Source organism: Enhydra lutris, unplaced genomic scaffold (assembly GCF_002288905.1).
Source record: "Enhydra lutris kenyoni isolate GAN:26980312 unplaced genomic scaffold, ASM228890v2 scaffoldscaffold44, whole genome shotgun sequence".
Taxonomy (NCBI): Eukaryota; Metazoa; Chordata; class Mammalia; order Carnivora; family Mustelidae; genus Enhydra; species Enhydra lutris.
The window spans coordinates 10,238,611-10,258,430 of NW_019154128.1; the positions used below are offsets into that span (position 1 = coordinate 10,238,611).

The 19,820-nt window shown below is 56.5% G+C and overlaps 1 protein-coding gene across 2 annotated transcripts in view; it reads right to left on the reverse strand.

Annotated features, from left to right (window-relative positions):
- The window catches only part of LOC111155861 (tetratricopeptide repeat domain 7A), a 115,358-nt gene that overhangs the window by 13,079 nt on the left and 82,459 nt on the right, over positions 1-19,820 (reverse strand). For both annotated transcript variants that reach the window (XM_022516283.1, XM_022516282.1), the window contains 4 exons: positions 13,881-13,997; positions 10,308-10,405; positions 8,657-8,791; positions 1,089-1,291 (listed from right to left, as the gene is read on the reverse strand). In XM_022516283.1, the coding sequence (XP_022371991.1) occupies positions 1,089-1,291; positions 8,657-8,791; positions 10,308-10,405; positions 13,881-13,997 (553 nt within the window). The remainder of the gene's footprint in view (positions 1-1,088; positions 1,292-8,656; positions 8,792-10,307; positions 10,406-13,880; positions 13,998-19,820) is intronic.

Here is a 19,820-nt window from a genome sequence, read left to right on the forward strand (position 1 = left end):
AGAGCGGAAATCGAACTCCGCGCGGCTTCTCCTCAGGAAGGAATCAGAACCCTTTTGGCAATGACAAACCTGCAGCCGTCTGGGGTCATTCTGACCCCTCTGTGTTCTGCATGTGGCTGATGTTGGGGACACCTTCTCCTCAGAGGATGCTCATCTGGGGCATCTGAGGTGGGATCTGCACCCTGATAGGGGAACACTGTGTTGGGATGTTCCTAAATTATACTTCAAAAATCACTGTGTTGACACATGCCTGCACACTCTCAGAGCATTACATTTATCCTGATAACCTGCTCTCTGAAAGCAGCTAAGGAAAAAATAAATAAAAGTAGCTAAGGAAAGGAAGGAAAACCAGTTATCTCGCCGGTCTACTATACCCGCTGTCAGAGCAGGTATTCAATAAATGTTTCCTGCACCAGAGAATCCCCATTGCACAGATAAGTCAAACTGAGGCTCAGAGAAGGGGGCCAACTTGCTCACGATCTCCTGGAAAGGGAATGGCAAGTCCAAGCCAAGAACACCAGCATCCTGCTCCCAGCCTTCCAGACCTTCCCACAGAAAGTCACCGAACCCTGGGCACCCAAGTCCTGAGTGTCACGCCCAGCAGGGGCTATTGGGCCCTCTTACCCACCCCCCAGGGGCTATTTTCCATGTGTGCTCGAGGAAGGCCTGTCATGACAGCCCACCCATGACATCCTCTGAATGCCACCAAAGAGACACAGAGCTCCTCCGAAGTGGGAGCGGTAGCCCAGTGAGCATCAAGGGCCTGAGGACTCCCAGAAAGCCGGGCATTTTGCCTAGACTGTCCAGGACAAGGAGCTGAGGAGGAACCCCTTTGGGGTTACACTACTTTACAGAAGCTTAGAGCAAAAAGGAAGTCACAAAGAATATCAACCCATCCTAGATTTTTCTCAACTCAGGCAGGCTCTGACAGAAGGGGAATGGCCTGCCTCCACAAGCCGGTTTGCTCTCTCCCAGCAGAGCAGGTAGGGGGCCACCTCCCTGCAGACAATAGGGCCCACACAGACAGTAGAGGGGGTGAGAGAGGAGGACGGTCCCGAGGCCCTTCTCAGGGCTGGGGGCTGACTCACCAGGCTATGCATGATCCGCACGCCGTCAGGGTTCACTGTGAGCGCCTCCTTGTACAGCTGCTCGGCCTCCTCCAGGCTGCCCTTCATCTCGGCTAGCCGGCCCCGCATGTAGAGTACCGAGTGCGAGGTGGGGAAGAGGCCCGCTGCCTCCTGGATGCAGAAACCTGCCTCCTTGAGATGTCGCTGCTCCATGAACAGCTCAGCTGCGAAACCAGAAGGATGGTGGGAGGTGACCATGGGAGGAAAAGTCAGAGGCAGAGGCCCTCTCCCCACATCTGACCATAAACCCCCAGAGTTTGAGGGTCTCAGGTGATGGGAACCTCCCCTGGAGTCACGGCAGCATGGGCCCAGCTGGCTCCAGGCTGTGGGGGCAACAGCACGGGACGGTTTCTGAGGGCTCGCTTGGTATCAGGCATAGACCATCTCCACCAACACGACAGCCTGCACACGAAGCACTTCTATTACCCTGCCTCGGGGAGGGGTTCCCTGGGCACAGAGAGGGTAAGGGAAGCTGCCTAAGGCCACAGGGAGAGTCTGTTGTGCACCTGGGGTTGGCATCAGGCTGACTTCCAAGCTTGGCAGTGAGGGCACAGGTGGTATGCGTAAAGGTCAGTGGCTTTCTGCAGTGTCCCTCTGCCTGATGACCACGAGGCTGGGCGTAGGGATGGAGGCTGGTCAGGATGAGGCAGGTGCGTTCTCCCCAAGGCCCACACTCCTGGAGTCGGATAGCGGGCCAAAGCCTGCTCCCAAGTGTTTTCTCTCACTTACTCCTCCCAAACGGCGCTCTCATGGGCCCTGTGCTAACAAACAAGGCTGGGGGCGGGGGTCCCTCACTCCAGTCCCTCCATAGAAAGGAGCAAGACAGCACTGGGCTTCCAGCAGCTCCGGCCTCCCCCCAAAGCTCAGGGCTTTCTGCAACAGCAAGAGAACAGGGGATGCTCATGCCTTTCACCAACAAGCTGGGAAGAGCTGTCCTATAACCAGTTGGCCTTCTTCCCCTAGATCACTGGAAAATGGGGCCATCTCTGATCCCAGGCCAACCCACATAAATACATACTTCAGATCCACACTGCACAGGTACACACCCAGCGCAGGCACTTTTTAGAAAGAGACTGGCTAGGCGGGCAGCTCGGCCTCGTGGCCCGCTCAGCCTTCCTCTCCTGGCAGCCCCGGGCTCGGCTGCCCCTCCCAGGGCTGGTGCCTGCGCGCAGATGGGAGCACAGAAGGGCACGCAGAGCCTGGCTGGTGACTGTGCCAGGAGCTGTTCCTAGCACTGGCCAAGGGCTGAGGTTACACTAATTCGGGTTAGGTCTAGGGCGGGGTGGGTAACAGACATCCCCAAAGAAGCTCCCAGAAAGAGGTGGAAAAGCCGGACCCAGGCATCACGTCTTCCTGCTCCAACAAGCCGCAGGAAGGAAGCCTAAGGCCTTGACCGCAGCGCACAGCACTTGGGGTAATCAGCATGAGTGTTGCCTAAGGTTCATTGTGTAATCAAGAAGCTTGCCACATCCTATAAGACGACAGAGGCCTTTTTCAGCAAGGGGACTCTTTTCCTCTGGTGGAGATGAGAATTTGGAAGAATTAAGTAAACACAGAGGAGCCAGGCCCCCATTATCAGGCTAGAGAGAAACTCAGGCTCTTGTCCCCGTAGACAGCCTGAGAGGCACAGTCCCAAGGTAGAAAGCATGGGAAGACGAGGCCAGGAAGGGCAGGCTTTGAGCCAGGGCCTTGCTGGGAGGGCTGGCCAGAGCTCAGGTGCTTGTCTAGCTCGACCTAGGCTCTTCTCTCCTCTCCTCTGCTGTTGTGTTCCCTTCCAGAGCTGCTGCTTGGGGCTCTGAGCAGGCTGGCTTCGTAAGTGAGGGTCCAGTATACAACTATTACGTACTGACAATGTGCCTGGCCCTTCCAGGAGAAGAAGAAAGAGTGGAGGTGGAGGGAGGTGGGACAGCTGAGCAACCAAACCACTGGAGCGAGCCAAGGCAATGTAATGACACGTGCCAATTCTGAAAGCTCTGGGCACTCAGAAGGGGTCAGGTCAGCTGTGCTGGTGTGGTCAGGGAAGTCTTCCTGGGGGAGGCAACATTTGAGCTGGGGCCTGAAGGCACAGGGGCAGTTGGACTGACACAGAGAAGGGAAGCTGTGCCGACCCAGACAGCTGGGTTCCACCATAACTGAACTCCCCAGCGTTACTGGGGGCAAGGGGAGAAGCAGAAGGAAGTGTGAGGTGTGAGTGTTGGGGGCAGGGAGGCTGCTTCCTCTACCACCAGGAGCTCAGAAACTTGGCTCAAACGCTTAGGCCCTCCACTCCCCTCACCCGTGCCCAGCAGGCCCGGTCCACCTGCCGGCCTCATCCTGCCCCTGCTCATTAAACTGTTTACAACTCTCTGGCCTGCCTTCTGAGTCCTTGTCTCTGGAGGCTGTCTCTTCCTTGGGGGGCTCCTCCCAGTGCCTTCATATCAACAGATTTCAATTACAGGGATCCCCACCTTCCTCTTTCCTCGGGTCCCTGGGCCTTGTTGGGCTGGCCACACACCAGAGAACATGCCCGGAAAAATAGGTAGGGCTGCTTTGGTCCGATGGAATTCATTACCAGTTAGGCAGGAAACCAGATGACACAGAACAGAGCCAGCGAAGTGAGGTCTCCTGAGGGCTCCTGGCCGCCTTGCACACAGTCCCTGGCATGCTCAGACTCCAGGGCGGGGCCTCTGCCCTGCAGCCAGACCCACAGATCTGGGGGCTGCGGGGCACCCCTTCTTCCCAGCCTCAGCATCCCCGGGCAACTGTTTTACCAAACATGGTGCTCCCCAGCCAGCCAGCATCAGCTCCAGCAGGAGCCGCACGTGGCACCGTGCCCGTCCACTGCCCTGATTTCTCGACCTCCCGGCCTTAACTGCTGGGGCCCCAAGGTACCCACCCATCCCGGCCTCCTCCCCAGCCAGGGCTGGAGCAGTGCTCCCTGTTACCGGTCTTGGCTACTCACAGTCTGGGCCACCACCCTGGCAAACAGCCCTTGCTGTCCCCAGTGCGGAGGGGCCTCTCCCATCCCTTCAGCGCCTTCTCTCTCCCTACGTCCTGATTTCCCCACTTCTCTCATCTTCCTGTCTGCCTACCCTTGACCTCCCCTCCTGCCTCTGTGTCCCAGCTTTCCTCCCTCTTCCATCCATCTCCCTCCACCCACCCCCCTCTGTGCTGCTCTCGGCAGGCTCCAAATGGAAAACATCTGTTCCCTGGAGCTTTGCAACAGTCCCTTTTATTATTTTTTCTCTGAGGCATCCTGATCTAACCCCGCACCCAGAGCTGGTTCCAGTCTTTCTTTCAGAGCCAAGCCCCATCCCACCCCCAGGATGCGGGATGAACCCACTCTCGATGGGCTGTTTGCACATGCTCTTGGCAGGGAGGGCCTTGCCCCAGGGTCTCCTCCTGAGCTGAGGGGCAGGGTGAGGGAGGGCTCAGGGTCAGGTCTGCGGCCTTTCAGGGGCCTCCCCACGTGAGAGGGGCTTCCTGTAGACCCTCCGTAAGACCTCAGAAAGGAGGGGCACCCAGGCTAAAGGCAGAGGCACCTCAGGGGGAGGCGGGAAGCTCAGGAAAGAAGTTAAGGTGAGGCCCTTAGCTAGCCTTGAACTCCAGAGAGGATCACCAAAACTGCCCCCCTAAAGGACACAAGCATCCTCCCCACAGAGCAGACCTTCAGGACATATGGACACCCAGAATAAAGGAGAAGGAAGAGAGGCAGACAAGGAAGGAGAGAGGCAGCTAGGGAACCAAGAGAATAAGAGAGAATCCAAAGGTTTAAAGGCATTCTGCAGGTGGTCTGAGACCCTCCACCTCAGGGACCCAGAGAGGGGCCCGATTTTCCTCCAGCCACAAGGGAGTCAAGGCTGCAGGGTCTGGGCTCACAACTTCCTATTCCCGAGTGGCAGCTGGGAGGTGGGGGTGCCGCTGAGAAGGGAAGAAGAAAAAGCCCAAGCAAGGGAAGAGGGGACGTGGGAAGAAGGCACAGAAGGCAGGAGGGAGAAGGGCGGGGAGCTGGGATGGAGGGGAATGTGAGGGAAGATGAAGAAAGGCATGAGAGGTGAGGGAACAAAAGCACAAGAGGAGCATGTGGGACCAAGAGTAAGGCAGAGCTGCTCCCTTGGCTGTAGTTCTTTTTTGGGGGGGGGGGGACAGGGGGAGAGAGAAAGAGTAAGGGTTTGGAGGGAGAAGGAGGATCTTTTCTCTTTTTTTTTTTGAGAGGGAGAATCTTAAGCTGAGCTGACACGGGGCTCGGGGCTCGATCTCACAACCCTGGGATCACGACCTGAGCCGAAACCGAGTCAGACACGTGAATGTCTGACTGAGCACACAGGCACCCCTCCCTTGACTATAATTTTATGATGAAGATGATCTTTTGGCTTGACCCCGGCCACCCCACCCCAGTTCCCCAGTCTGCCCAGCTCACAGGGTAGCTTTTACCTACCCATGCCCAGGACCTCCTGAGGACTGCCTCCATAGGTGGTCCCCACTCTAAGCTGCCTTGGGCACAGGTTCTCTGCCCATCCTACAGGATCTCTGGGCATAGATCCAGCCTGGACGGGGGGCTGTACTAGCTCTTGCTTGACGCATCTGTTTAGTAGCTGCGGCTCTGTGCCCAGTGCCCAGACACTGTGAATCTGCCATTTGGGAGCCGAGACTCAGGCCAGCTTCCCTGGACCGAGTGAAAGCCCATGGCTGCCTAGGAGTGCCCTGGACCTCCAGGGCACGGGAACCCTTCCTTACATCTCTCTCCCTCCCTCCAGCACACTGTTAGCTCCCAGAGACATGAGCTGCAGTGACAGAGGGAGGTAGGCCATCTTGCTCTTCCAAAAGGCACCTCTCAACATGTGGACATGGGGGCATCTGTGAGGCCTCGTGCCACGGTCACATGGACCCGCTGCCAAAGAGGCAACATTCCTGGAACTCCTCTCTCGAGGGGAAGCTCCCTGTGATGTTTGTCACATCTGACTGGAATAGGACAGAGGTCTGGAGAGGGCAGGCAGAAGGACAAGAGTTAGGAGAGGAAGGGTACCATCTCCCAACCTAAGTGGGGGGACTGATGGGGCCTCAATAGCCTGGGGTGTGATTCATCCTGAATGAAAGCTGGGGGACGAACTTCTTCGGAAATGAAAAAGGAGGACATTCTTCCCTTACTGAGCATTTGCTGTAGGGGCTGGAATCGTTAGTCGGGGGGTGGGGGTAGGGATGCTAGTGAGGAACCTCTCAGCCTAGGTCAGGTAGATGAGGTTAGGGAGAAGTTTTTGCCTCAGGGATGTGGTCCCAGCAGCCCCTCATTCCCTAAGTGCTCGGCACATGCTTGCTGCTGATGGCTTCTGGAGTGCAGACACTCCAGAATCCTCCCACGCTCAGAAGGGATATCCTGGGACACTTTCTTACTTCCCTTTCTGGATGTGGCAGGTGTTCCTTCTCCCTTTCTCCGATAATGACAGAGCCCCTGGTTTTTCATGGGGCATACAGACAGCCAGGAGAGCGACACTTCCCAGAGTTCTTTGCAGCTAGGTGGGGTCATGTGACGAAGTTCTGGCCAATGGATCATGATGGAGACTGATGTATGCAAATTTCACACTATATCCTTACAGGGAGGGATTGTCCCCTTCTCTTACTCTCGCTAGTTATGCCTTGGAATGTGAATGTGCTGAAGAGCCACAATGGGCCACAGGGGTTGAGAGTTACAACCCATGGAGAACAGAGACCACACAATGGAAGGAACCTGGGTCCCTGGACCAGGAGAGCAGAGCTGTCATCCCAGTCAAGGGCGCCATCTCTGAATTGTTACGAAAGGACAACAAAGCATCTACCTTGCAGAAGTCCCTGCGATTCTGGATCCGTCACACACACCCAAACCTGTCTCCTGATGCCACACTGCCCAACCCTTACCTGGCGCCACATTCAAAGCATTCAGATTTTGTTCTCAAGAGTTTTCTGGGGGGCTGAATATCTTAGGATAATGTCCAGAGAAGAAAGGCTAATATGCAAATTACTGAAGGACATGTATTTATACTGATAATTCCCACGCCTGATTACAAGCTTCAGGAAGGCCGTTGAGTTAACCTTCCTGGAGTTACCAGACTATACTAGCACCCCGAGCATAAAGCTGCATACCTGAACCATGGAAAGCAGGCTTGTGGAATGCAAACACATGTTCATTTGTTGCTGGTAGGAGACAACGCACAGCAATAAAAAAAAAGACCTTGGGAGTTCCAGAGTAGACAACGCACAACTCCGGGATCTGATCACCACCTCACTGATCCACGTGGTGAAGGCCCCGTGTGGGTGCAACCTTCTACCCCAGGCACATGGATGGGCTGGGGTTCCAGTGTGCCTCTTGGGAGCCGGGCTGGCTCCATGTCTTAGAATAAGACACGGGGCTGTTTGCCTAAGGGGAGGGCTTGCTTCATATCCCTCTGGAGTTTCAACCTTCCTCTTGCCACTTAGGACACAACAAGCTGGCTGGGGAGCATGACCCTCACACATTCCTAGCCTCCTAAGGGACCCTGATACACTAACTGGGGCCATGTTTGCATTATTAAAATGCTTCCCTGTTTAGCCTGTGCAACCTGGTCTGATTTCTTTCCCCAGATTCAGAACCTCAGGTGGGAGAGTAGGCGGAGGACTACATGGTAATGGGGCCATATGTGAAATCCAGGCAGAGGAAAGCCTGAGATTCCCAGTGAACCACTTTCTGCCTCTAACTTGCAATGTCTGCTCAGCTCAGGAACTTTCTACCTGCAGTCTCCTCTGCGTCTCCCATCGGGGGGGTGTAGGTGCCAGCCCTTGGGGAGAGATGGGCTCCCATCAGGGAACCAGAAAATCAGGGAGAAACTTCCCTGAGCACCTACTATGTGCCCCACACGGTACCAACTGCTTTACTCATGAGCTCATTTTAGATCAGGATGGGCCCTAGGGGGCTGGCATTAGAACCCAGCCCTGGGTGATCCCAGCGTTACCTGTGTCCCCAATAGTAACTGACCCCCTCACATTCCACGGCAGCAATGATGCCCTTACCTATCAAGAGGGACTGTCACCTGAACAGCCACCTCAGGGTTACCAGCCCTCTGCCATCATGAACTACACCACCAGACCTCATCTCTCCTCCAGCGATTCCATAAGCTTTCTGGGGTCTGAGCTAGTTTTACTCAGGGGAGGGTGGGCAAAAAGGATGGACAGGGCCCGTCTTTGAGACCAAGAAGGCTACCCCTCTGCACTTTCTTCAAATCTTCTTACATTTGTATTTGCTGCTGGAGAGCCTCCCCCAGGCAGGCCCTGTCCCCATGTGGTGGAGAAGGAAACCCACGCCAGACAAATGAAGTGACTCTTCTTGGGCCAAGCAAAGAAGAACGAGCTGGAACCAGAGCTCCAGGTTCCGGATCCTTAGGCCTTTCCGTGAGCACTGCGGTCTACATAGGCCTTGTCAGGGGTCTTCACAACCCCAGACACCCCGCCCCCTGCCGCGCCCGCCAACTCCAGGGCAGGACACGGCTCTGAGAGGCCTGCGGGCAGGTGGGTGGGTGTCACCGAGGTGGGGGGACACTCACCAGCCTGGAGCCAGATCTGTTCCAGCGTGGTCCACAGCTGCATGGGGCCCTGCTTCAGGACGGAGCTGGGCACCGTCAGCTCTGACATGGCCTCCTCCAGCCGGGAGGCTGCGATGGAGGATGCGTGCCGTGAGCCTGCCAAGTGAGAGGGGAGGTGGCTGAGTAGTCATGAACCAGCTCAAGGATGCACAGGGAAGAGCCCCTCAGTCACGACTGGGATGAGGAGCTCAGAAGGGGCAGCTGGACAGCAAGCCCACTCTGAGGAGCCGATCACTAAAGAAGACAGGCCTGAACACTGGCCAAAGTGCCTGTAACACTGAGAACAGAAATGACCCAGATGTCCAACAACAGGGGGTGATTCAAAATCCGTGCAGGGCTAATCATCTCAGACCCCGCGGCCATCACACTAATGGCACAGAAGCGCGGAGCTGGAAGGAGAAGGGTGCTCACGGCACAATTAGGTGGGGAAAAAAAAAAGCCGTAAAAGGGTACAATCTCATTTTTCTAAGAAAGAAATAGGGGCCTGGAAGAAAGATCTTAGAGGCCATTACTGTGGTCTGGGGGGTGAAACTGAAAGATTTTTCTCTTCTCCCTTCTCTCTTTGCTTTCTCTTTTCCCAGGTGCATATTACTACTTCTTCTACAGAAAGGTCCCATTCAAGGCTGCGCTGGGCCAAATCCTTGGGTAGCAGCAGCTCGGCGGGCCCCTGTGGCTCTGGAGAACCTCTCCCACAGCAGCTCTGAGTGACTCGGGTCCCTGCTCAGGATATATGGCTGTTGACATTTACATTTCACGTGCAGGTGAAACACGAGCCCTTTCTCCTCCTCCCAGCTGGGGCAATAAAGGCTCCAATAAACTCAGGAGACCTCGGGGCCCTCCCAGATGGTCTCAGTTTCCAAGATGAGCGCCCATGGAGCCTAATCATTTGCTCATGGTTCATCCCCCGTTCTCCGCAAGGGCGCTGGTTCCCCCTTCACCATCCCTGCTTTGGAGTCAGCAGCTCTGCAGTCAGCCCAGAGCCCCTCAGATGTGCCTCTGGGTCAGGTGTGGGGCTTGGCCCGGGGCAGTCCAGCTCCGTCAGGGACAACAAAGGCACACTCAGCTCACGTCCGCAAGTGGACAGAAGGAGCCATGCCACGAAACGCAACTCCCTCGTGCTCTGTTCTGTGACCTGTTCTTCTTGTGCCTTGGCTATTCTGCTTTCATCGCATCCTCATTGAAACAGTCCACTTTGAGCTTAGAGTTGTAAATCAAAGCTCAGCTCATTCCTTCCTACTTGACTCCATCTACTAAGGACACTTTAGTGGTAGACCCTGGCCTCAAGCTTAGCCTCCAGGGAGATGGTTTCTGGGCTCCACAGCCGTCTCTCCACTCTCTCCTCTCTGCAGCCCCACCCAGGAGGCAGGGTCCCTCCTCTGCCTGTTCTAGCTGCTCACTTCCCACCCCAGAGCCAGGATGGGTAGGAAGGTGCCAGGAAGGGGCCCGACGGCAGCTCCTTAGCTCCTCAGAACCAGGCTCTGGGGCTGCAGCTGCCCGGGAGCAGGGTGGGTTTGGCCAGGCTGGGCAGATGCCACTCTCCCCACGTGTACCCAGGCCAAGAGTGAGCCATGAACCCACACAGACAGCCGCCCGCCCACAGGCACGTTCTTACCGGAGTCTGCATCATGGGCGTCGGGCAGAGTCAGGTGCATGCCGCTCTGCTTCTTCAGGGTGATGCCCTCGCCGAGGCTCCCATCCTTTTCCAGGCCTCTGAAAGGCAAGGGAAGGCCAGGCCCCGGTGAGGTGGAGGGCTGGCAGGGAGAATAAGGGAGCCTTATGCCAGGCCAACTCTGGGGCTGAGAGTTCAGGGCAGGGAACTGAGTCAAAGCGGGACTATTAGAAAGGATGGAGACCACCAGAGTGGCAGAACAGATCAGAGCTCAGGCGTGGGGTTCTAGAATCTGGCTCACTCTAGCAGCTACACTGACATGCTGTGAATCCTCAGCACATCTACACACACACACACACACACACACACACACTGCCATCGTGTGCCTGTGGGGTGATCAGTCTCCCCGCTGTTCCTCAATGCTACCACATTTCATCCCCACAGCTAACATTTGCTCATGCTGCTGCCACCAAGAATGTTCTCGCTGTTCTTCTGGTCCACCCAAAACCCTCCATAATTTACAACTCAGCCCAGTGCCCTTCATCCATCCAGAAAGCCCCGTGGCTCCTGTGCCCCTCCTCCCTTGCCCTCCATCAGCATGCTGCCAGCAGCACGTTCAAAATTCTCCCTCCTCTGAAGTGTGCGATGCTAGAAGTGCCCCAGGCCAGCAGGAGGTCTCTGCTACCTCCTGCTGCTTTCACAGTGTCTAGCAGAATGCCAGGCACAGAGCAGGCACTAAGTTCTGTCTCCCAAGGAAAGCCTGGTCTTCATGGGCTACCAGAAATGCCCCCAGCCCACATCCCAGGGAAGGAAGCTCCAGGTGCTCCCCACCCCATGCCCCAAAGAGCCAGGTACGCAAGCATGGTCATCTCCCCTGCCCCCAATTCCCCAGGTCCTCGAAGCTCCCACACCACTAGAGATGTTCCTCTTTTCTCAGAGTGGGAGGTCGGGGAGCCACCAGCTCAGAAAGGCGGCACAGCCTGTTGTGCCCATTGCCCCCAGGCACTCTGCCCAGTTCTGGGGTCGCCCTTGAACCTGCTGCCTGGGAAAAGCTTGGAGAAAGGCCAAGGTGAAAATGGCAGGAGAGAAGGCAAGCCAAGTCCTGGGGCCAGAGGCTTCTTCCCCACACTGTGGGGCGCCCAGACGATGGTCCCAGCAAGAATGCCAGGGCCCCATCCCTGCCATTTAAACTCGGGCTCATGCTGGCCTGAACTTGGGCCTGCCACTGCACAGCCATTGTGCGGACATTAGAGGAGACCACCCACAAAACACAGTGGGTCCCAGTTGGGGCCTTTCCTCTCTAGCCTCTTCCACTCCCCGAGGCACTTGAGTGCGGTGCCGAGGAGTCAGAAACACAGGCCACCCCTCCTCAGCTGTGGGACCCTCAGCAAAGCTACTTAGCCATTCTGAGTCTTAGTTTTCTCATTTTGCTTAGTGTGTGCAGTAATAATCGGGGGAGTTCGGTCTCTCGAGGTTTCCGTGAGGAGTATGGGAGGCGACACAGGCAGGTGCCAGGCACCCACAGCTTCTTGTCCCGCCTGCTCTCCCAGCCCCTGATGGGGCCACCCCGAGGGCTCCAGAAACAGCCCATCTCAGGGACCTTTTGCCACTTGGGTCTAGGCCAAGATACAGCATTGCTCCTGCCCTAAAGAAACTGGCAGCCAGGTAGGAGGAAGAGTCCACGATTAACACTTAGAAAGACCTAGTTCAAGAGCGTTGAGATGAAAGTGTCAGAGGCTGGGTGACTGCAGGCTCCAAGAAAGAAGGCATCTGAGCGGGGCCTGAGGGGTGTGGGCTGGCCAGGGTGGAGCAGAGAAGGAGGGCACCTGGGTGGTACAGGTAGGCCAGACCTTCAGGCTGTGGATTCTGGCCTCTGGCCTCAGCTGCCCCAAACCAGATTTCACAAGTTCTAGTTTCTGCTCTGTGGCTCCAGGTTCAGAAAGCATGATCCCTATTCTGGGGAAAGCCAGGAAGGGTATAGGATCCCACCCTCTGGTCCTAGCAATGTGACTCCGGATAGCTGGCCTGCCTGAGCCCTACCCGACCCTGAGTGGGGAACTACAGGAGGTTCCCCGAAAGAGGTGCCTGGGGAACCTAGGAGGAGCTCCACTGGGCCCTCATATCAGAGGTGAGTGTGTGGGTGGTGATATAAAGCGACCCCAGTGTGAACCTACAGCCCCAGCCCCTGCGAGAACATGGGGCAGCCCCATAGATCTGCTGCCTGGAGGGGCCCCCGCGCCTGGAGACAGAACACAGCTCGGGGGGGCCCCGCCAAGGCCTCCTGGATGGGCAGGCAACCAGCCACCCAGCCGATGGGGAGTCCCTGCCACCTTCGAGGACAGCTCCTCTCTGTAAGGGGAGCCAGACTGCTGACCTGCCAAAGTGGCTGCAGCCGGTGAGCGGCTGTGCAAGGGGCCTCTCAGGGCAGGTCCCCTCACACCAGAGACTGGGCCTCACCCCCACATCACCCAGCTGCCAGACAGCTCCCCATTCCCTTTCTGGAAAGTCCCTCAGCCCAGAGCCTCCTTCTGGCAGCTTCTACTCACTGGGTCCTGCTCTGCCCTGGAATCTCCCAGGCCTTTCAAAGGCCTTCAAAGAGAGGCAGACCCTACTTTGCTCAGGGGTTTTAACCCCCCTGGATTACTCTAACCCCACTGTATTAGCCTGGGGCCTCCTCTGTAAATTTCACCATTAGAGACACATGCCTCTGGGGACTGCAAAAGCCTTCTGGGCTCCCACGGAGTCCCTGTGAAAATGCAAACACATCTATCAGAGGGGGTCTTCAGGGAGAGGACACAGCTAGCAATTTCAGGGAAGGGGAGGGAATCAGCACCAGAGGACAGGAGGACAGGAGGACTATGTGCACGGGCCTGGCACAAAGCCCTTTTTTGCTTTGGGCTGCACAGTGTCTGAGGGGATTGGAGCAAAGACTTTCAGCAGCTTCAACCTGGACAAGAGTGCCTACTCTGACCCAGGAAAAACCTAGAGCCCAGGCTGGGCGCTATGGTAGGGGACAGGATGTGTGGAGCCGGTGTGTGAGTTGGGGAGGGATGGGTGGAGCAGGCCCTTCAGGAACTCAGCTTCCACACCTCCTCTTCTAGCTTCCAAATGGAGCCAGGAAGAAGCACCGGGCTCAGGATGGCTGGGACTCAGAGAACCCAGGTTCAAGCCCCAGCACTACCATTAAGCAGGTGAGTGACTCTGGCAAATTCTAGAAGGGTCTTGGACTCTCAGTTTCCCTCCTGAGCTGAGACTAAGATCTGACAGTGTTTAAGATAGGAGCCGCCATCCCAGAGCCCGGCCCAGACGCTCAGTAATGACTTCCTTCTTACTCCTCAGAACTTCTGCTTCCTGAGCTGGTTCTTCCTGTCTTTGCAGAGGACTGTCAAAAAGGTTAAAATTAGCCTTTGGATGTGAAAGGCCCCACGAGCGGTAAGGAGCAGACTCTGATTCAAATACTGTCACCACCCCAGGCATCACAGCCACTCGGCTGTGGGCTGTTGCCTTGGCAACCACCGCCCGCCAATGTGGCCATCCACACCATGGGCAACCCCAGGGACGATGCCGGCCACTCACCCCATCTGGGAGAAGTTGTACAGGGTCTGCCACAGCCGCAGCATCTGTCTGCAGGTCACGAGGGCTTCCTCTGGGCCTTTCAGCACCTGCTCCAGTTTCACCTTGGTGAACATCAGGCTGCAGGGAGGGATGGCAACAGTTAGCACGCAGCTACGAGGGCTCCCTTGCCCCTGACTCTTCTCCAGGCTAGGACCCCAAGGCATTCTGCCCCATCACTCTGCCAGTCCCCCACATCCACTTGGCCCCCGATCTCAGAACCTCCTGCCCAGCCTCTGAAGCACTGTCAAGTGTGGCTATAAGTCTCGTTTGTTCCTCCTACCCACACCCACAGCATGCACTGTCCTCAATGATCGTGTGGCCATCCTTGTATTTACACCCTCCCCAGCGGCCCCCGTATACAAGAGACAGTCCCAGAAGGCAACTCTTAATCAAGGAATGAAGCTCAGCAAAGAACTGGCAAAGAAAGGGCCCCTAAAAGGCAGAGTTCTGCTTTAGACCTTGCCAGCACACAGTAAGTGCTCAGTTAACATCTCCTCACTTGAAGTGCAGACTGTTTGCTGACCCTGGATACATGAGGACAGTCATCAGTTATGTGCCACTTTATCAAAGAAACCTTCACTGGATTTCCTAAAATAGCCAGCTCCCCTTATATGTACAATAGGCTTAAAGTACCACCAGATCCTATCTGGTCATCGTTTAGAACACAGCCACTCTGCAAAGCAAGAGAACCACTTCAGAACCTCTTTCAACTTGAAAACTGGGAGTCTTCTGAGGTCAGGATGGTGTGTGATGTGGGGATGTGGCCCTGATGGGGGCTGGGAGGAGAGGGAAGGGGCTGGCCCCACCAGAAGGCAGGACCACAGGAGGGGGGCCGACTGCTTCCTCCCTCTGCCCTGGACACAGCAGAGACCATTAGAACACTGCTCCTCAGAACCAGGGCAGGGGGCCTGGGCATCCTGCATGCCAGATGTTGGCCCTTCAGTTGTCAGGGAGTCCTGGAGTCCCAGGGGAGGGTGGGTCAAAGCAGTTGGGGTTAGGAAATTCAAGGCAGTGGCCATTTACTAACAGCAGTGGAAGTCCTGGATTCTTTATACCGTGGGTCCTGCCAGCCACCCTGATGCACACCAGCTGCCTGAGCAGCATGTGAACTTGGCTGAGCCACTGAGGCCCAAACAAGGCTGTGACTCCGGGTTCTCACCGGGTGGGGAGCAGTGAGGCCCTTTTCATCCTGGCATCGCTGTTGGACAAACGCACATGACTGTCAGGCCCTGTACTTGATCACTGCCCGCTGCTTCTGCCGGCCCATCTGAGGCTGGCATGCAGGCCCTCGCAGAGGCTGAGCGTGCTTCCTGTGATCTGAGGCTGTAGGCACCAGACGGGGAGGCCAGCCTCCGCCTGGGAGCTTTCCATTCTGATCTCCTCCCTCACTCGGAGCATCCCCATCCCCCCACTGCCTTCCAGTCTCACCTCTCCATGTTCATCCCTTCTCAAGTCTGACCTTAAATCCCACCTTCCCAGACGCTCAGGATGCCTTGTGCCCTTCTTAGAACATCTGCTAACCGGCTGGCTTACAAGGCCCCGAGGGCAGAAAGCGTGGTCCCCACTGCATGGACTGCACAGGCCAGGGCAGGAATATGGTCTCTGCATCCTGTTGGCATGAGAACCAGCCCTGCCATCCCTACCCTCCCTTCCCAGATTCTGCAAGGGTCCAACATTCCGCAAGTATTAGGCGCCTCGGCTTTAGGAATCTGGAGTAGGAGACACAGTTCCGCCTTCAAGGTAATAACTGGTGCTAAAGATGACACGGTGCCCAAATAATCAGGTAGTTCAGACTCAGTGCAGGGAAGGTAGAGATCAGAGATCCTGCTGGGGCTGGCCTGTGATGAAAAGGAGGGTGGGGCAGGGTGGGGTGGAGTTGGGAAGGGGCAGGAACCAGAGGCTGGAGCAGCTGTCCAAGAGGAGTGAAAACCCCTTCCTGCAGACACGGGACACATCCAGGCTCAAGTCAAGAAAAGAACATCCAGGCAGGGCCACTCGGGGCTGGGCTAGGCTGGCTCCCGGGACAGTTCCCTGGGCACATCAGCCCAGAAGGCTTCCCTTGCGATGCCTCCTCCTCAGCTCCTCTCTGCTAGGCCCCTTCCCCCTCCTGTGTCCCCGAGGGCCAGCGTGAGTGGCAGACCCGACCACACCATGTGCGTAGAACATAAGTGACTGCAAGCTGAGCTGGCAGACAGTGACTTCTACCAACACAGGCTGTTATCCTCGTGGCTGCTGAAATTCCTTTAGCGTGAGTGACCTAGTGCGGAATTTCTCAACCAAACCACATCCTTTCTGGGCTGGGGCAACCGCTCCAACAGGCAGTCACCCTCTGGTTGGATCCTTCCCTCCCGGATCCTGGATCCTGGGAGGCTCCAGATTAGCTCCTGAGATTTCCTTAGTCTCACAGTTGAGCACTGCCAAGAGAGATCTTCCTCAACAAAGAACCCTGCCCGGACTGTCCACGACATCAATTCAAATGCCTTTGTGCTGCGACCTTCCATTCCTGCCGCGCCTCCCCATGCCCTTGGGCGCCCGTGTGCTGCTCCTACGGCTATTAGCAACAACCTGAATTGGGGGACAGGCTCCTGGACTCATCCGTGCCCTTCTGCACGTCATCGCCATTGTTGGGACTCACCCCTTCCCTCCAACTGCCGGCCAGCTCCTAAGCAGAGGTCACCCTCGGACTTTCTGTGTGTCCCCATGGCGGCTGTACACATGCCCCTCCAGGATACTCTTCACTGTGTCAGACTTAGTCATCTGCACACCTGGCAGCATGCCTCTAATTCATCACTGGGCTCCCTCCACTCCTCTGTCGCGGTACAGGACACCCTCCCTATCCTGTGTGCCAGGATGCATGGGGGGGGCTGGTTCTTCCCACGACAGTCAGAGAAGCCTGGCTGAGCGCCGGTGTGCTACTGTGGCTGGTGGGCAACACTTCCCAGCACACATCGGGGGTTCATGGAAAACGGTACTTCCAGGCAGGGCTTCAGGGAAGCTGCTGGCCACGGGGGCCAGGGGATATGGAGGGCAAGCCTGGGCTCCCCACCCCCTTCAGCCAGTCCAGCCCCTGGCAGGCCTGTTTCATATACCAAATGGATCCAAAACATCACTGGAAGAAAGGATTCTGAGACTCTGCAAAAGCCCACTATTTTAATTCGGTGGTTCTAGCTCTCCTCAGAGAAGCCGCAGCATGACCACCCCTGCCCTTCTCTGAATAGTCAGGAGTCTTTCCTTAGCATTTAATTACACAATCCATACCTCTAGATATTATCTATTTATATACATTATCTATTTATATATGCTTATCTTTTTTTGCCACATAGGCTTCTGAGTTCAATCACGAAGACACATTCCTATCGGGCATTTTTAAATTCAGATAATCTAGAAATGGTCTGTAGCCAGTAATGCCTACAGATTGTAAAACCACTGTCTATCCTGTCCTGTGTCCTGCCATGCTTCCCTCCCAGGGGGGAAGGACTCATTGGCCAGGGCCCAGCTTCCCGCCGCAGCAGGGTCCTCCCTGCCTCTCCAGTGCCTGACACAGAGCTGAGCAGTATCTGCTTAGTTGTGGGGGGAGCTGGGCCGTTACAACCAGCACATGCAGGGTCTTGTGATCTGTGTTAAATCAGAGCTGATTTCTGGCACCACCACATCCCATGGCTGGGTCCTGCTTAGGAAGGAGGGGAGGACTCTGTTTGCTCAATGCCTCATCTCTGCAGAGCAGGCTATGGTGCCTCACAGCAAGCAACGTGCTGGCTGAGTCCATTCTCAGCTGTCTAGAAGCTGGGTTTTACGGGGCCTGGATGGGACATGAAGCCATCTGGCTCCTTAGGACTCAGGGTCTTCCTCCTGGAGGACAGTCACCCAGGCAGAGCCGGAAGTCCCACCAAGCAGTGGCCCTGAGACAGGGAAATCCTAGAACATGGGCATCTGTGGGCCCCCTGAACCCCCGACGGGAGCCACCCTGAGAGAGGAGCAGCCATACTGCTGACCCCATACGGCAATGTCGTTCAGAGCAGACACACACTGGGCCGGGGTGGGAAACCCGAACGGAAGTCCCAGCTCCACTGTCACCCAGCAGGACACATCACAGGTTCCAGTGAGACAGGAATGACATTTTCCACCAGAGGAACTGCAATGACCTCTGCGTGGCCACTGAGAAACGCACAGCTACACCCAGTCCTCAAGCACAGGCCTGCCCCGCGGCTGGGGGCAGGGACCCCCGCCCCCAAGCCACAGGCCTCACAGACCCAGAGGGGTGGGTTCCAGGCCTCGTGCCTCAGAAGGCTCTCAGAAAGCCTCTGTGGCCTGTTTGGCAAGGCAGGCGGTCCTCTGCGTGGATCCCGGGACTTAAGAAGTGTGTCAGAAAGGAAGGGGATGGGAGGGGATGGACGGAGGCCTAGCCGAGCGGGACCAGGTGAAGCAGCTGCGGCTGGAACCCCCTCTTGCAAGCACTTTCCTGTTTGTTAAGTGGTACAGGCCCAAGCAGAATAAACCCGAGGTCTTACAGGACTGAAGGCCCTTCCCATGCCTTGCATCCGAAGGCAGATGTGAAAGTGAGTGTTCTCTCTGGGGAAGAGGAAGGAGCAAGAGTCCATGTAAACACACCATGGGCTCTGTCCCACCCCAGGGGGGAGGGCTATGGGAAGGATTCCTGGGTCCTGGATCCAAAGCCCAGTCCAAGCAGCATGTGCACCCTGGTCCTTGTAGGGAGGCCCAGGGAGGCCACAAGGCCACTCTCTAGGAGCTCACACCCTCCCTAAGAATGCCACCAGAGCTTGGAGGTCCACACTGGCCACCTCATGTGGCCAGGCTTGGGGATCCCTTAGGCAGTGTCTAAGGGTGTCCCCACCACACACACCTCTACCGTCATGCTCTGCTAAAGGCGGGGACCGGCCACCTCCCCTGTCACCTGCACTGTCCCGCAGCTGGGGGTACAGACAGGCACTCGGCCTACTGGTCCAGCCCCTGCTGGACCATGAGGCATCTCAGCCTTGCAGCGTCTGTCTGCCTCTGGGCCAGCCCTCCTCCTGGAGGGGAAGATGCAGACCAAGGAGGCCGGTGTCTCGGGGTGTTCCCAGAGGACATCTTTGCCCACCTGCCCAGCCACTCAGGCCAGGGGTTGCTGGAGGAAGTTTTGGGGGGAGGCACGGTTAGCCTGGCATCTGCCGCCTACTCCCTCACTTCCTGGGCCCTGCCTGGCCCCTGTTCCTGGGGTAGGATCAGCCTGCTAATTATTTGTTAAAAGGATTAAGATTTGGAGCCATTCCCATCTGAGGCACAGACAAATCATTTTTTCCTACTGCCATAGAGATATCTTAGGGTGAGCCTCCTCAAAAGTGGGTGAACATGAACCCTTCCAAAGAAAATATTTTTAAAAAGAATTATTTTGTAAACGGGATATTTTTGTGAGGACGGCTTGAGCTAAGCAAGCCCTGTCCTGGGGTCAGAGGTCATCTTGTCCATTCTCCCTTTCCAGGAGCCTTGGATCGGTCTCTCCTTTGTGTCCCCCACCGGCTACTCCCCCCAGCACCCTGCTCCCAGTGGTAGGGGAGTACGTGCAGAGCAGAGGCAGCTGCAGGAACGACCTGGGCTGTAAGCACCATCAGTCCATATTTTCCCTTTCCGGTTCCTTTAAACAGCTCCCTATAAAATCACTTAGCACGTACAATAAGCGCCTGAGCACAGCCACAGCTGTCTAGCTGAAGGGGCCACCTCTCGCCCGTGGCTCACTCCCCAGCACACAAGAGCACATCGTGCTAAAACAGCCGTGGGCACCAGACAAAGCAGGTGCACGCCCAGACCCCGGCCCCTTCCTAGCAGGTGCCTTCACCTCTCCGGGACAGTAACGGCACCACCCAGGAAGGCTTGCTGGGACGACCAAGGGCAACAGAGCCCTAT